Source organism: Parus major, chromosome 9 (assembly GCF_001522545.3).
Source record: "Parus major isolate Abel chromosome 9, Parus_major1.1, whole genome shotgun sequence".
NCBI classification, from domain to species: domain Eukaryota; kingdom Metazoa; phylum Chordata; class Aves; order Passeriformes; family Paridae; genus Parus; species Parus major.
In genome coordinates this window covers 14,907,217-14,925,224 of record NC_031778.1, presented here as the reverse complement: position 1 = coordinate 14,925,224, position 18,008 = coordinate 14,907,217, and the positions used below count along the sequence as shown (strand labels likewise).

Here is an 18,008-nt window from a genome sequence, read left to right as displayed (position 1 = left end):
AAACCAGCTTCAGAATCAGAAATTATCAAGATGACAATCAGAAAGGGTTATTTTTGCTCGTAAGGAGAAAATTGAAATCAGCATCTGACATATAGTCCTCAGATGTCAGCCAGAGATCTGGGAAGAACAGTGTAAGCCCAGTTGTTTTTTTTGTTTAATAGGTTTAATTAGCTTACTGTTTCTGTGAAAGATACGGTGTTTTGCTTTTTCGTATTTTTCTGTGTTTTTCCCCCAAAGAGTCTCATTTACTGAAGATGTGAGCTCTTCTTCAAGTCTAGAAGTTTCAAAGCTGCAAATCTTCATGTCTAAACAACTGTGTCTGTCAAGGGGGGAGGCAATTACTGTGCTACAATTCATTTGCTGGCTGGCAAATATATCTCCTGGAAACAAAGACTTGAGACGTGAGCCTGATCCCAGCGAAAAGTGAAGTGCACTTAAAATTTTAAAGGTTAGCCTGTAAGTGAGAATGGTGTTTGCTGCATGAAACAGGATGTTTTCCTCAGCTTGTACCCAAAAGGCATCAGGCAGCCAGTGGCAAAAATTTTGTGAGTTTCTATTCACGCTGACAGGTTTGTGCCGATGTAGGTGTCTGTTGTCTTTGAACAATTTTATATTTGTATATTTAGAAGTGTAACAGTGAAATGTTTAAAGCTCCTTGGAAAGTGTAAGAGGGGAAATTTTGGGGTGGATTAAAACCTTTCAAGTGCATCTACAATGGCACAGATTGATCGAAGCCAGCAGCCAGGCTGGGGCCTGGGAGGCATCACTTCTGCCTATGGCTCTGCTATTGCTTCCCAACATAACCACGATGGACTCACCTAATTTCTGCCTAATTACTTGTATTTACATTACTCAAGTGTTCTGCTGCTCAGGGTGGGCCATTACCGGGCTGGCAGCCCTGTCCCTGGTGGCTGCAGCGGGTGATGCTCCGGCGCAGGAGCTGCACGGGTGCTGAGGGAAGAGCTCAGAGCTGTGGTTTCACGGCACGTTGCGCCACCGCATCTGAAATAACCGAGCTGGGCATGTGTCTCACTGCACAGCCCCTTCGTAGGCTGACTCATGGTGCTCACAGCTGTACAAAGGGGGAATGAGTAGCTGGTGCAACAAAGGACTGTTTATTTTCTCTTCTTAAACATATGGTAACAGGTGGAGATTTCTCATTGTAAGAGCTGAAGGCAGGCTGTGTCTTGGTGTGATTTCCTACCTCCAAACATGCCTGGCCCAGGCTGCCTCCATGGAGAGACTTACCATTGGAAGGCAAGTCTCCTCGCCTGCCTTGAAGCATGAATTGCTTTCTGCAGATGCCTTGATACCTCCCTGTTGACAGAACTCAGTGCAGTCACTCTCATAACCTGAAATACATCCAAGTGTTCAGGTTGCTGTCAGGTGAAAGTCAACCAAAATGCTGGTCTTGGTGCTGAACAATAATCAATACTAATGAGCCTTTTGCCCACCTTATCCTTTATTCACAGAGGGACAACCTAGTTAAATCAGTCAGGAGAAGGGGAGTGCTGAGGGTGGGATGTGTTCTCCAGCAGCCCATGGTTAACTGGTAACCCCAGAGCCCCATTCTGCTGTGGCTGCTGGTGCATCTGTGCAGACCTGGATGGTCCCTTGCCCACATGGCTCCCACCTCGCTCTGTGACACTGAAGGTGGTCAGCAGTGGGTGGCAGGGACATGCTCTGCCTGGACACGGACTTTCCTGCCTCCTCCCACGGCTTGCCCAGCTCTCAGTAAGTGAAATCTGACTTTGCAAAGCTCCGGGGGTGAGAGAAGATCCCAAAGGTGCACTGTAGGGACACTGTGCTTAAAAGGAGTGTAAGCTGGCTTTCATGTTCTTTTCCTCTTGTGCTCCCTCAAACCTAGACCTGTTTATTCCCCACATCATCCAGAATCATATGCTGCTGAGGACACAGATTTTTGTCTTTGCATTCCTCTCTCTCTGCCAGAGGGAGGCTTCCAGCAATGCCAATAATAATAATGCAGTGACAGCTTTCCCTTCTGCATCCAAGGGAATACTCTCCCGTGAGTGCAATGGGAACAGCACCAGGTCCTGTGGCTGTGTGTGGGAAAGAGGAAGGCGCAGTGGCAGAATAAATAACTAAAGCTGTGGAGGAGAAAGGTCCAGCTGTTCGCAGAGGACCAGGAAAAGGCCAAACATCTGCAAGGTCCCCCCAGTTCATCAGGCATCTGCTCTCTGCTTCCCAGTCTAAAAACCTTCCCGCTTGTGGGGAGAGTGGAGCCAGCAGCTTATCTAACACAGGATGGAGTCAGGAGAGCTGGGCTGGGATGTGGTAGAGCCAGCTGTCTCAAACTGCAAAGAAGTGTTTTCTTCCAAACTCTAGGAGAGAGCTCTTTTTCTGTCCTTTGCTCCTTTTCTGAAAAATCTTGCCAATGCTTTTTTCTAAATTTCTTTCAGGAGTGGGTCTTCCAATAGGGTGAAAATGATCTTTTGTTTATGTTTGTTCTAACGGTCATTGTTGGATGCAGATTTCTCTTTATGCACAAAACCTGCCCCTTTCCCTGTCTCATCGCCTCCAGCATATTCTCTACCTTGATTTTCCTTAGGTGTCTTGAAGAGTTGTAATAAAGCAAGAGTGTCTGACTAATGTGCTGTGCAGGGAGAGCAGTCTTTGGCATCAGAGTCAGGACTAACTGAGAAACATCATCTGAAGTATAATTTTGAGAAGTCCGTGTCTGCTGGAGTCGAATTTGTTTGCAAAATCATGTTGGCTGGTTAGAGGGTCATTTTCAGAGCAAAGGAGAAAAGTTTAAGAAGCACTCAAATATCCCAGCATTTTTTTAGAACTAACCCCTTTGATATTAATTTCAAAATCTCTCTACTTTTCTTTTTATTTCATATTGTATTTCACATGATTTGAAATAAAAAGATTGGATTAATTATAGGGCAATGAGGAGGATACTGCAGATATTATTATTTAAAAAATCAATCTTGAACTCTGTAATAGCATGAGCCAGTGGGTTTCATAGGATTTTATGTATTGGAGCAACATGACTGTCTTAAATTAGTTTTCAGTGTGTTGTTTTTGAGCTGTCTTTGAGTATCTCTATTTAGGATGATACTTTCTTAGGGATTCAGAAGGGGTTTTTTGAGTCCCGTCCATGTTCATTTTGGGGAAAATGGGAAGAAATTACTTTGCTGGTAAAGAATATCTCTGAAAGTCCTAGGGGAAGTTTGTGTCTTTCAGAGAGTGATTTGACATAGAAGAGAAAACTTTTGAGGGCTGCAGACTCATCTGTTTCCCATGGCAGAGAGCATGAGAGTGCTGTGCTGGCAGTGCTGCCCAGCTGGTGCCTGTGCTGGGCTGGGCTGAGCCTAGGGCTTTACACCTGGGCACAGGTGGCCCAGATGGCTGCAGATCACAGGGGTTTGGCTCAGCACCTTCCTGAGCAGTTTGGAGGCTGCTCCTTGGCATTTAGGGGTGGTGCTGAGGGCCTCTGGTGTGATGCTGCATGGAGCTCTGGAGGGTCAGGGAGGGAGCTCATATTTCCTTCCAAAAGCAACAGTTCCTATATATGTGAAATATCACACTTTTATTAATCTGAAACCTTCTATCCCAGATGCTACACACACAAGAGCCAACAGCAAACAGCTCTAGTTGCAGCATCAATCTTCATAAGAAGAAATAAAAACATACCAAAGTGGTTCAAATTGCAGGCAGCTGCTTTCCCCGGAGAGAAATCCAGTGCTAATGGCAAATGCCCTTTTTCCACCATTAGGAGGTGCTTTCAGAGCCTGATGTCCTGCTCCCTGCAGCCTGTGCTGCTCTGTCCTCGTTTTCTTTCTCCTTTGTGGTCCCACATCCTGTGAAATTCTCAGGGAGAACTCTCTGCTCCTATCTCTATGCTGGATGGCTTCACAGCCAGTATGTGGTGCTTTGTCTTCCCATCAGCACTTTTGGAAGATGAACATGAGCAAGTTGAATTCTAGAAATGTTGTACATCAGCCCTCTTTTTTTAAAAATCCAGAGTTAAGAGAGGTGGATTCATGTGTGCTTGCACCTGGCCCATTATGTGGCTGTTGTAACTGAGAAGAAAATGTGATCTTCCCAGCAGTTCTTCACATGAAACTATGAAGTCCCTATAGGAAGAGGAGCATCTGCCTGCCAGCAGCAGGGATGCAGGAGATTCTGGACTCCAGCTCCAGCCCTCCATGTGTCTTCTGCAGCAGGAAATCCCTGCTTTTGGACAGTACCTAATGCTGTCTTTATAGGGATCAACAAGAGCGGGCATAGCTTAGCACACGAGGGAAGTGGAACGGATGGGATCCATTGCAAGGGTAGACACAGGGTGTTCATTACTGCAAATTTTGTCATTGCCTGTGGCATGTTTCAGATGCAACTTGGATCTGTGGAGCTGCTTGCTGGTGCCTTCAGGCCTTGTGGCACATCACCTTTTGGTGTGGAATCTGAGCAGCCCTGAGCCATCTGCCACTGTTACTGAGCTGTGTAGCCATCTCCAGAAGTAGTGAGGGGTGAAGCTGAGAATTTAATGGTTAAATAATGTCTTATGTCCTGTGCCACAAACCAGTGGGCAGAGCTGGAATTGTTGCAGTGTTCCTCCTGATCATCCATGTCATGATGTGGGGAAATGCTGCTTGAGTCTTAATTCTCCCATTCTCTCTCCTAGGGGACTTCCTTCCTCCCCCGCCCCCTCCTGTGGATGACCTTGGGAACATCACATCATCACAAGGTGCCTTTCCCCCCCCACCCCCTCTGGATGATGTTACTTACAATGTGCAGGTAAGAAGACAAGAATTTTGTCATTTGTGCAGAACCAATCCATAAATAGAATGAAATGAATGAATGATAATAAAATGAGGTGGCAAAGTTCTGGTTAAAAATCATGGGTCAGGAATAACCAAGTAAGCTTTAGCAAGCTATGTTTCCCAAGCAGGGAATATTTCCATTCAAAACTTGCTGGGCTATTAAAGGATTTTTCCCATCCGGCTTGAATTAGAAGACTAATTGCCTTATGCTGTTGTGATGGCGGATGGGAGCGAAACCTTCCCAGAATGAATTGTTTTCTGGAATGGCCATCTCCTTCCATGGACTGTGGAGAGACTTTATGGCAGTAATCTGATCCTACAAGGGCTTTGTTTAGATGCCTAAAATTAAGTGAAGCAAATAAGCCCTGGCCCAGGCTCCAGTGATGTAATTGAGACCCTTTTCACCCTATTTTTGCTGGCTTGGATCTTCTAGATTGGCCACCTGAATGAAAATTCAACTTCTAAGATGCATCAGGTGATGACAGGATGTCCAAAGTGAATAGGGACAGACCTTTGAAAGATATGAACACTTTTGTGCAGATATTGCAGGTTTGCCTGGAGTGCCAGGTTTGTGTTTGCTCAGGCACGTTCTGGAGAAATGCATTCAGACTTCTGGGACAAGGCAGTCAAGGTGATCAAGGTGAGGAGCTGATCTTCACAGTGGAGACCAGAAGAGTTTGTCTTGTTAGCTCAGCAAAAGGAAGGCTGAGGATGGGTCAGGTTGCAAATTTGAAATATACTTGGGGAATAAGCCTGTATTTCTGCTCTGTGTGGGTGTTGGTGCAGGAACAGGAGAGGCTGAGCTTGCCAGAAGTATCTCCATGTTAGTGTTTAGAAATTTCCTGAGAACTGGGGCTCCAAAGATCTGGAAGAGCCTTCTGTGAGAAGTTGTGAGAGCAAAGAGAGCATGGCCTAGGTTTGAGGGTGTTGAGACTCCTGTAACCACAACATCCACAGACATGGGGCTCCTCTTGATGGCCCTGGAGGATTATGGCAGTCCTGTATCCCTTGGTGGGTTTGAACATGGAGAGTAGGCCAGCAGGCAGACATTAAACAGGATTCAAAAGACCTGACTTAGTTCCTGACCCTTTCATCAACTGTAGAGTCAATTTGTCTGCTTTGTGCCTTGGGAAAAAGAAAACATTCCCCTCCCTTATGGGCTTACTGGGATCTCTTGCCCATGGCAAGATGTTCAGATGCTGTGACAAAGGCTTTCCTGCTCAGTGTTGGAAACAGCCTTTGAGCAGGAAGGGGTTAACAGGGATTGTGTTCTCCCTTGCCAGGAAAGGCTGCAGCCAGGGACATTGCCAAGTGCAGAGCATGGCTTTTCCCAGCCTTGGGGGAATGAAGTAATTCCCCAGCAAGTGTTGTTCTGTCTTTTATCTCTCTGAGAAGAGTGGCCCCCGTGGGAGCAGGGGAGCTTCCAGAGCGCCCTGGGAAGCTGTGGAGCAGCAGGCTCCTGGCAAAGGCAGGGCATTGCCTGCACAGTGCCTGCACGGGAGCCTGGGTGCCAGGAAGAGGTCGTGGCACCTCACAGGATTCCTCAGGATCAGGCTTCCCCCTTCCCAGGTCACCCAAGGAGAGGACCTCGTGTGTTTATTGAAAGGAGATTGCTCCTTCCACGGTTCCAAGACTGTCCCTGAGTCACTCGGGGCTGTCGCGGGGATGTGCCCCTCGGTAGAACCACTCAGCAGGACAACTCTTCCCTCTGAACTCATGGAATTGCTATTTGTCACACCCTTTTTTCTCTCTGGCTTTGGGGAACTGGGACTGGAGCTGTGTTTAGTGTTGGGTTTTAGCAAGAGCTTGGTCAGAGCAGGATTCCTTTGCATGATGTAAGCCTACCAGTTGTACCTGAGCAGTCCTGCCTGTCACCACCCCAATGTACTCTTATGTAGCAAACACAGCTCCCTGTCTTTCATCTGTGCTTTCTGGTCACCTACTCCCCTTCCTTTTCCCTTCCATTTTCTGTAGGAGCTCAGGAGCAGGCAGAAGTCAGGGCTAAAGTCAGGAGCCAGCAGGATTTTGTGGTGCAAGATCAGATTCTTATCTTTCAGGAGCAGCAAAAGTCATGCTGAAGCAAGATATAAAGCCCAAGAGAGGAGGAAAAGGGCAGGTGGTGCTGGAGAAAGCTGTCCAATGCTTTGTGCATCAAACACAGTCATTTTCTCAACTCTGGACAGCCATTCTTGTGCTAAAGGAGCAGAACAAATAGTGACTGTGCTCCTTCTGCTGTGAGCAGAAAGAATGTGTCTGAAATCAGGGATCTCAGGAACATGTGTTGTATTGGGCTCCAAGAAGCTGATTTTGCTCTCCAATGCCAGATCATTTAATTTCCATGCCTCAGTTTCCCAATTGCTAAATGTGAGGTCTGGAGCAGCAGACCTAGCTCCTAAGCATTGACCAGACCTGAGACTGCTGCCTGGGATGGTTAGGCCCCTATGGACATGGTGAGAGCCCTCCAGATCTACTCCAGAGTTTGAAATTCATCTGTTCCATCAAATCAGCAGTTTTACATCAGAAATTTCTGGCTGGATGGCACAGTGCTGATGACAGTTTATGAAGTATGTGTGCTGTGGGGCTCCAGGTAAAGCTTTTTATACTAGGTGTTAAGTTGATGAGGACAGCAGGATAAATGTTTAGTTTATTATCAGTTTGTGCGTTAATGTTACCAGAAGGCTGAAGGCTGCACAGCTTATTACAGTTTAAGCTGTAGCTTAAGAGCAGCAGTTAAAATAATAATACCCAGTTTTCATAGACCTGTTTATCTCTGGATCGCTATTTGGACAGTGGAACTGGCCACTTAGGATCTGATCCAAAAAGGTACTTTAGTATCTGACTTGTGCTCTGATGGAAATTAGAGGAGGGCTGGGTCATGAAATACCTTCGTGATAGATCTGGCATTTTCTTGTAATTTCTGTTTTCCCAGCTCGTTCCATCATAGTCGGATTCACAGCAGGGCTGTGGGGAGGAAAGGGGAAGGAAATTTAAACTTTTTTCTTACTAACTGGAATGCCTTTTTTTATTTAGGAAAAAAAAAAAAAAGGGGGAGAAAAAAGGCAATATTTATTTTTAAAGGCGTGTGTTTGGGCTGGGGGACAGTTGTGTTGGGAAGTTCCCCTTCGGCTGCAGCCGGGGAAGCCAAGGACTCGTTCCCAGAATGGTGGTGAGGGTGTGGTGATGGTGTGTTTGACAAATAAGGACATGAGCAAAGAGCCTTTTGCCACGTTGGCCTGGGCTCAGTTTAAAAGAGAAACAAAAAAAAAGTTCTGGACGGGAAGAAAAATGAAATCACTGTTTGTCAAAGGGAAATAGATAGATCTGGGAGGGAGGGAGGCGGATTTTTATTATTTTTTTGCCTTCTAGTTTCAAAACAGGCATCAGCCCAGGCCAGGGAAAGCAAAAGTGAAAAACTCTCATCAGCCACCTCTCAAGTACCCTGTTTGCTCACAGAGAGGGACCCTCCCTCATGGCTCTGGCAATTCCTTCCTTCCTTGCCAGGCAGGGCTGTGCAGGGATGAGAAGTGCACAGCTGTGTGAAAAGCCAGTCCCAGTCTCATGCCCAACCTCGTGAAGGCCATCTCAGGACTCATGGGTGCTACTGGCTTGGAAATGACCAGTTCTCTTCAAAGGGGAGGGTCAGAGCCCAGCATTTGATGTTGGGGCAGGATCTGGGTGGCTCAAAGCAGATGTGACCCTCAGCTGCCGACTTGCCAAGGGCCACCTTGGGAAAACATCCATATACAGATCTCTGCTGCACGTGCTGCATCTGCAGATGGGTCTGATTTTCTTTTGGGGTCTGAGATGTCACTACAGCATGGGAAGGAGAGGATTGTGTTGAGCTGGGACGGTGCCTCTTTCCCAGCTAGACCCAGCTCTTATCAGTGTGTTTGTTATTGACAGGCCACAAAACACTTTACAAAAGAAATACCACTTTCTTCCTGATAAAGAAGCTGGAGCAGGGAAAGTGCTTTGCCTAGGTCACCAGGCTGACCAGTGGCAGGCTAAAAATAAGACCAAGATCTCCTGTGTCCTAAAGCAATTCTGCCTGGTGCATCCCAGAGCCTCATTACTGTAATAACTGCAAATTAATGACTAAACACCATCAGTGCCTGGGCGTAGGACCAATTTGGGATATATCAAAGCAGATGTCAAGAAATGGCTTTAGGTTGAGGGTTAAACTGAAGAAACAATCAGACTTTGAATAGTTACATGAAGTGCAATATAAAGAATTTTAATATATAATTTATAATATATAATTTATGCTTGGAGAGGCTGCAGGGCTGCAGCTACGTGGGCAGGGAGCTGTTACCACATTCAGACCTACTGAACTCACCGGTCATATCATCCTGTTGTGATGTGCAGAAAATCAGCCAAAGGGCTCAAATTCCTATTGCCAAGGAATTTTGGAGGGAGAAAAGCTGAAGCGCATTCTGTGCGTGCCTTCCTCCGCGAGGCTGTTCCGAGGAGACCTGTCTCACTTCTCCTTGGTGTTTGTGCCTGGGAGAAGGTGGGAATGTGTTGATAGATGCAAGAGAAGGGAGCCTCATCCTTGTTAGGGAAGAGGTTCCAGGTGTTTCGCTGTCTGACTCCGCTCCCTGTGAGCGGTGGCGGTGGTGCCTCTGTGGGCTCTGACTCACTGGCTGAAGGAACAGCCAGGACACAGGAATTGTTTTTGTTTGGTTTTGGGTTTTTTTGTTTTGTTTTTTTAAATTTACTTCTTAATTTTGGGTGCACATCTTTGCAAATAGCTGAGGAGGAAAGAGCATGAATTTTGCCACTGGAGGTTGCTGTCTTAAATAGCTCATCTCCTGTTCAGAGGCTGGGCTCTGCCTGCTGGTGCTGGGTTTGCTTTAAATCACCTGCCTTTTAATGACTGGAGAAGCTGAAAAGGCCAAAGAGAGCAGAACATGTGTTCAGCCTCCCTCTAGTGCTAGATTTTGTTAATCATCAGGATTATTGGCCTGGTTGTAGGTGCTCACTGGCGAGGAATGTTGGTAGCACAGGGCAGCTCTCACTGCTGGCAGGGCTGCCTGACTGCAGGAGGGATCAGTAACTCCTAGAAACTCTGTAAATAAAGCCACAGTCTGTATGCCTTGCTTGCCATTCAAGATCCAGCTTTTGCAGATTTCTGTGACTTCTAACCTGATTTATTAAAATCCATGTGATAAGCATCTGCCTTTTATCTAAATTGAAGCTGTGTCCAACAGTATAAATAAATTACCTGGTAATGTTAACCCTCTTACTCAAACCTTGGCTTTGCAGGAATTCTTTTCATCTGTTTCCTTCCTGCCTTCCTCATGTGTTTGAGAAACAGGAATGTGCTGTGCTCTAAGTTACACTTAAACAAATAATATGTATGTTCTCTAAATGTTTAAATGCTCAATGGGTCTCTACAGGTCATTAAGTGTTTGCTCTATAATAGGGACTTTTAGGTCCTAGGGTGAGAAAAATCAAAAATATAATATCTGTGTATGTTGATGAATATTGGGATGCATGAGAGATAAAATGCATACATTTCTTATACGTGTGTGTATATATATATTTTTTTTTTTGCATCCTCTAGATAGATGTACAAGAAATCAATCATGAGTGGGGATATAGAGCACATACCTTCACATTACTGGGAGCAAGCATGCACATTTTATCCCTGCTGCTTTTTCATCCCTTTTTGTGGGTAGTATGACCAGTAGATCCAGGATCACAAGAGGAAAGGAACACTGAGCACTTCTTTCAGGCAGCTCTTGATGCATCCCATCTTATACGCATGTTTATTTTACAATGCCAAACCACATTCTATTTTAAATCTTTAATGAACCTCTGTTCCCATCCATGTAACCTTCCAATCCTTACTCTCTTCAGAATAGACAAAGATGCTTATTATAAACCACAAATCTTACTGAAAGGGTAAACTGGAAAAGTTTTAATTGTGCAGTGTAAGCTTGCCATTCATCTCCCTGCCTAGCTATTAATATCTTGGCAATGTTATAATGCAACACAGCCTTTAATAGCTGAACCTCTTGGCAAGGACTACAATTAAGCAAGGACCCAAACAGTTAACTGTGCTCATTATTTTCATCATGCTTATTACTGTGTTATTTAATGTATTTGTTGTATTATTGTTTAATACAGTCACCCAGCACACAGGATGTGCCAGGACCTGCACACTTGTGCCTTGTTTGGGAGGAGAGCTCTGTGGCTGAGGCTGGGAGATGCTTTCAGAGATGAAACAGGGCAGCTTTTGAGAATCTGCCATTTGATAATCAGCAGGTGATGAGGTGAAGGAACAGAAGAAAGCAAAAGTCTGGTACAGATTATGTGCAAATAAGGGTATATGGCCTCCTAAAAATTTGTGAGAGGAAACAGAAAGGTCATAAATGTTGCTGTTTATGATGGTCAGAGCTGATGAAGGTAAATCCCTCCCAGGTTAAGACATAGCACACATGCCATCTTGGGTCCAAACAGAAGGCTGTGCTCCCCCAGTGCTGTACTCAAGGCCACAAACCCTGGTGGGCATCTCCTTGGTCCTGTGGACACATTTCTGTGGGACACTGTCACACTGCAAATGATGGAGTCAGCTATAGCTGGCACCTGCAGAGAGGTTAATCTGTATCCTGGATTATACCCATGGATAATAGAGATATGAATGTGGAAATAATAGTGGAGGCATGGAGAGCATGCAGAAAAAGCAAGCAGTTTTATTCTGTCAGAACTTGGCTGGTGACAGACAAAAAACAAGGAATTACATCATTGTATCTAAGGTAGAATTACTTAAGCAGAGGGAAAATAAAAAGATAATGAAGATGTGGGAACTCTCCTATCAAAGCAGATGAGCAGTGTGATGGGACAGAGTGAGATAACATTACCAATGCAGAAGTTCCCATTCTTCTCATATCTGAGTGCTATTTAAGTCTGCTGTTGGATTAGCAGGTCCTAGGGAAAATCTCTTGTGAGATGGGTTGCTCTTGTCTCAGATCCTGGGTAGCCTGTGTTGCATTAGGGAACTATAATGCAGCAGCAAGACTAAAATAAACAGACTGTCAGTAACAAGAAGGAATGCAAAAAACTGCAGCAGACAAATTGTTATGTCTTTTCTGGGAAGCTGGCTGGGATTGGAAGATGTGGTTTAGAAAGTCAAAGTCTTTCCATGCAACTTGGGCATGGTGGTAGTCTGGAAAGTGACAGAGCAGAGTCAGATTCCCACCTTGGGGTGCTTTAAGTACTATGATGCTGTGCAGTGTAGAAAAGAGCTTTGGCCATACAAGATGAAAGGAAATAGAACTCTACTGATTGGAGAATCCAGTTGTGGCCAAAATTCAGTTTTAGAGCCCTGGAGTTTTTCAAAGAGTAGGGCAAAGTTCATCCTATTTTTGATGAAAATTTTATCTGGCAGCAAAGAGATGTGGATATGGAGAAGTTGTGAAAACATCTAATTTCCAAGAATGGAAGTGGCTGAAATACAGGTTCCTGTCTCTGTTTTTCAGTTTCTATCACTGGTAAAAAACAGCTTCAGCTGCCATGAAGGGTGATTTGGTTGTTAGAAAATGTTGCCTCTGCAAGGAGTGTGTGGCACAGTGACTGTGCAAGCTGAAAGGTGGTAGAAATACCCATGAGAAATGTTGCAGCCAGAGCTGAAGCAATTTGTTCCAGACATGATTTTAAGTGTCTGCTACCTTAAAACTCCATCTTTGAAGGACCATTCTCACAATCGCATTTGTTTGATTTGCTGATTAAAATGCAGGATGTTGATTATCTTTTACACACAACAGGTAAGGAAGAGCATCTGGAAAATATCATGTGATGGTTTTAGTATTGGTTTTAATGGTGAGAGAAGTAAAATATAAATGTTTGAAAAAGTTGTAGCAACTCCCAAGTGTTGCTGAAGTCAGTAAGCGACAAAGGTGCTTTACAAGTACAGCTCCTTCCCTCTCCGTCTCCATGTTTCTCTTTTGCCATGGGGACAGTCTCATGGCTTGTCACATTAAAGGTCTGGCCTTCCTCTTCAGCTCCTGCGTTGCTTTCCCCTGTCTCTGGTTCTGCAAATTCCTGCAGTTCAGCCCTGCAGTGCCCCTGTCTGTGCTCCTGAAGGGTGGCACTGCTGCGGGCTGCAGAGCCCGGGTGTGCAGGGCTGGTGCTAGGGCTGTCCTTGGGGAGCAGCATGTGGCCACTTCTGGGCTCAGGTCAGCCTCTAAAGACACTCAGGTGAGGAACGTGCTTTCAGTGCAGAAGTTTGGCCTGTTGGCCCCAAGCAGACATACAGTTAAAAGCTGTTTTCCCAAGGTCTGATGTGTACTGGGGACACCACCTTTTCTGATGCACAAATTCTAATTGAAAGACAGCACTTTACACTCATTTATCTGCGTGTGGACAGTATCAAATTACATTTTGGAGCTTGCCCAGGAGAGATCTGCACACTGTGGATTCCATTTTAGGGCAGCAGAAATTATTGTTCAGCTTTCTGTGTGATTCAGGTCCCTTTTCCTCAGCTGAGGTTCCCACTTCGGAGATGTGTAGAACGTAAGGTGTCCGAACAAGGCAGTTGTTGTTAAAAAAGAAATAAAAGCCCATGATCAGCCAGCCAAATCCAATTCCAGACACATCTGGCAGCCTTGAAGGGAATGTAGAAGTAGGCCTAATGGTTTGGAAAATGAGATTGCAGATTTCTTGAAGGCAAGGACCTTCTCCAGTGAATCAGACTGTGGGGTTTGCCCAGCTGAGGCCTGCCTGCCCCATGAACTGCAGCCATTGACCACCCCAAAAATGTGCAGACTGAGGCAGAGTCCAGATTTTCTTGTTCTGAGCTGTGAGACATATAGTAGATTTTTAATATGATTCATTTCCTCAGAAGCCAAACCCAAGCTATTGAATTTCATGTAGTTTTGTACATCCATTTTGCTGACATTTTGCCAGGTTCATGGGGAATCCTTGCAAACATTTTGGCACTCACCTCTTCCTATTACAGAAAAACAAGCAAACAAACTCAGAAATATGTTATATATTTATTTTCTGGACCTAGTGCTTACTCAGGCTGTGAAAATTGACCAGCCAGTTTTAATTTTACTTTTTTTCTCATTGGTGATTTCCTAATAGCTTCACAGCCCATGCTCAGGAATGCTTTCTCAAATTCAGAGAAGCTTGGCTGTGTGCTTAAACTTCATTAAAGTTCATAGAACTTAAGCACACATGTAAAATTAAGCATATGCTTATGTTTTATACAGTCTTTTTGCAGGTGACACAAACAGCTGCATATGAGTTTCCAATATATGATTAAATTCCAAAAGGAGTTTTTAAAAACAGTTTTAGTCAACCTTAATTTTCTGAAATTGGTAGCTTTAACAAAACCTATCTTTTTTGATTTAAATTGCCTGAGACGTGCGCCTTTTAAAAAGCTCTTTATTTAACTGTCACAATATGCAGTCTTGTGTGGGATAGAGTTTGTTCATGTAAATTTAATTTCCAGTTAAAGTGGTGCAAACACAAAGTGATGTCAATAGATCTTTATGGACTGGCAGAGCTGTTTCTTTCTCACCTCTGCTGAGGTGGGGGCCAGGCAGAGCCATTAAATTGTCAGCTGTGCCCTTCTGGCTATCGCAGATCAGAAAGCTTTGCCTGGTCACTGGGGGAGACCAAAGGCATCCAGCCTTGATCCACAGACATCAAGAGGTGGAGAAATCTTGGAAATTTGTTTTAACATTTAATTGCCTGCAGTATTACACATAAATGAACATTTCTGTTATTTCTAAATTGAATTTCCATAGCTTTGGCTTTCTGACTGCTCTGTGTTTTTCTGTTTTGCTAGATTGGACAGCCTTGTAGTATCTGGCATTTTCATCCTGTGAAACTGTTTAGATATTGCTATTGAGCTACTCAGTCTCCTTCATAGGTGAAACCAAGTGAGTTCTCTGTGTGTCTCCTTTTCAGCTGTTTCCTGCTTTTTGGGGGCAATTCAAGTTCTTAAACTGCTGCCTCCCATACTGGACACAGTATGCCAGTGCCAGACTCACCTCAAGTTTTGAAAAAAGAAAAATCACCTTCAGCTGTGTGCTTTCCTTGTGCCTGGCAGGAGATGGTGTCTGGGATATAAATGCAGAGTGGTGGGGCTGGGTGTGGCAGATTGCCTTGTGCACAGGGGTGTGTAATTCATGGCTTGTCAGACACATCCCGTGCTGTCCGAGGAATCCTCCTCTTACCTCTTTTCTTGTGCCAGAAAAGGAAAGATGAAGATCACGACTTGGCCAGAAGGTGAACAGAGTCTGTGCTCTTTGACATCACCAATGGATCTTTTAAAAATGTAACATTCATGTCATATGAGTCAGTGGGAAGGTCTTCCATTATTGCAGTGGGCACTTAATGAGCTATTTGGTTTCTACATTGATTAAACTTTGCAGCTGTATTGGGGTAATTGGCTGCTCTTTGGTTATGGTTCCCCTTGGAGGCAGATGATGAAATATCCGCTATGTTCTCCTATTTCTCAGTTTTTCTGTAAGCAGCAATACTCTGTGGGGAAGCTCAGCTCTGCTTGATGGCTAATTAAACATTAATTTGTGACGATATTGGAGCAGATTTTAAGTTGGTGGGGGAGTGGGCAAAGAAAGGGGAAACTTTTAACAGTCACCATAATTGTCAATAATGAGTCCTAATGTAATTGCATTAATTAAAAGAAAAGGGATATATTCCCTGCTGCTGCAAAGTTAGTTAAAGTCAGTGAAAGTCATGCTGAGTCAAAAAGACTTCATGGCCAGCTGTTCTTGCCCTGTGGACAGAAGTGCTGTCCTGCCCAAAGTGTAAAGAAAAAAATTATATATTCCAGTTCTTATTATATATTCTGCTGATGAACAGGAATGTTTCATAAATTCAGTTTTAATTCCCAAGGACGAGTAATTGTAACTCCGCCCTGAGAATATTAAATTGCCTTAATGGAAAAATAAACTGGTTTTATTCTCTCCCTTCTCTCCCCACCTTCCCCATTCAGTTTTCAAATAACTTTATGTGCCTCCTTAGTTTATTAATACACTTCTCATCTTGCTGCTGATTTCGCATCTGGTAGCACTTAACACAGACAAGACTCCCAAAGCTTTTGATCAGACATGTTAAGTAAACTCTCAGGACTGTCGGGTCTGCTGCTCTGGCAGATGTTGGCTCATGGGACTCCTCCTCTCTCTTCATTCCCTGACTGTTCCTTATCAAATCCATCCTGCTGCTTTCATGTGCTGAGCATTGTGGTGCCTTTCCCCACATATTCTCTGGCCCACAGCGTGAAGATCCTCTGGTCAGCTGAAAGGCATTTCTTGTTACGCTGCTTTTTGGTGCAGAGGCCCAGAGAAGCACTGCTCTTTTAAAAGCCCCATTTAGCCAATCTTAACATTTCCAGGACTTCCTTCTGTGAGTGAAACAAAGCAGTGAGAAACCCACAAGAGCTGGGTGCAGGTTTATATGCCCGAGGTGGAGGTGTCAGCCTGTGATGCAGCAGGGAGCAGGGTAACACCATCCTGAGGCAGAGCAGATGGGGCTGAGGGACCAGACAGCACAGGACCTCTGTATTGTCTGGTTTCAAGGCACCTATGAGCACACTTCTGGGCTGCAAAGAGGATTTTTTAACACTGTTTGCTGCATCTTCTTTATTCCTGTTGCATAAATGCCTTCTGTTTTTCTCAGGGGTGGCAGAAGGACAGGGAATATTACAGATCTTCTCGTGGTCTAGTGTCCATGTCCCATCAAATCAATGCTGGCATTTGATCCAGGGCTTCAGCAGAGTTTACCCCAAGGCTATGGATCCTGTTGGCTGAAGTTCTATGAGGCCCTTCCATCCTTTTTTAATCTCTGCTCATTTATCTAATAGCCATGGCCAAATCCTCTTGAGAATTCTGGACTAACCACGGGTGTTTGTGGCAAAACCATCCCTCTGGTGTTAGGGGCAGGAAGTGCTGGGAAGGGAACGTGGTCCTGGATTACTGTTCATCCACACCACTGACATCCTGCCCCCACCAGTGTGCTGGTGTTGGGGCTGGGGCCCTTCTCAGGGTAAGCAGAGAGCAAGAGCTTATTAAGCAGCTTATTAAGAGCTTATTAAGTGATGGAAGATGACCACGGGCCCCACTGGCCCACAGTCCAGTTGCTAGCCACAGCAATGGCTCAGATCCAGCCACATCCTGTGAAATCAGGCCTGTCCTGCAACAGAATTGGAGGAGCTGGAGCTTGCATGGCTTGGACAGGGGTTTGTTTTCTTCTGGCATGTTTTGTCAGGTCTTGGATGGCAAATACAGAGAACAAAATGTCCTTTAAGGAGCTGGCTTGCCCAGGGGATTAGCTTCTTCATCTGGTGGCCTGGAGGAACTTGGTTGTATCTCCAAGTTTCAGCACCTTGCCCCCACCCCTCTACCTGCATTCCCTTCCCAGGGCTGGTATCCAATTGACAATAAGCTCCTTGGGACAGGGATATTTCCTTGGTATTGTGTGAGAACAATGTCTGTCACACTGATCTCTAGGGAAATATAAATCTTTATTATCATACAGATTCATAACTGCAAGAGTCTTTGCTTTCTTTTATCTATGCATCCCAGCAGGCTGAGTGCAGTTGGCTGTAATTTCTCTTGCATCTGCTAAAAGAAAGGAAGAAATTGGTTTACAGGTGTTGGGCCAAACCCTGGCACCTAGGGCTGTGGTCAGTTATTTACCTGCAGAGTCTGGAATGTACCCACAAGCAGATGTGACTCCTGGTAGGTGTCAGCAGGTGGATAGAAAACACAAGTGGAGACTTCATATGATTGTCTCTAGAGCCAAATCAAGCACTAGTGACCAGAATAAAGTGTGAAAGGGAAGCACAGAACATTTTATATTTATTATGTATCTTAGAGTTTTCCTCCATGTGTTTCTCCTGCTGCTTTTGAAATCCATGTAAACTCATAGCAACCACAGTGTCTTGCAGCAGAAATAGCTCTGCAGCTTAGCAGTGTGTTGTGTGACAAAACACCTACCCCTTTCCTTTGTTTGGAGACTGATGCCTCCTAGTTTCATGCTTTCTTGTTATCTGCTTTCTCTGCATTTTTTCTTTTAAAAAATGTTTTTATTATTTGTTCTTTTCATAAGCTTCCTGCACCACAGTGAGTTTTTAAATCAGTTGTTAAGGTTTTTCAAGGTGTCTCCTAGCAATGCTTAACAAATAACTTTCCTTCATCTGATTGTTTGTTTGCCCCAGCTGAAAGCCTGTGCAGATCTATA

At 44.7% G+C, this 18,008-nt stretch overlaps 1 protein-coding gene across 3 annotated transcripts in view; it reads left to right on the top strand.

The window, feature by feature from the left end:
* LPP (LIM domain containing preferred translocation partner in lipoma) overlaps nucleotides 1-18,008 on the top strand; it is a 311,346-nt gene that overhangs the window by 122,559 nt on the left and 170,779 nt on the right. For all 3 annotated transcript variants that reach the window (XM_015637754.3, XM_015637755.3, XM_015637753.3), the window contains one exon: nucleotides 4,652-4,764. In XM_015637754.3, the coding sequence (XP_015493240.1) occupies nucleotides 4,652-4,764 (113 nt within the window). The remainder of the gene's footprint in view (nucleotides 1-4,651; nucleotides 4,765-18,008) is intronic.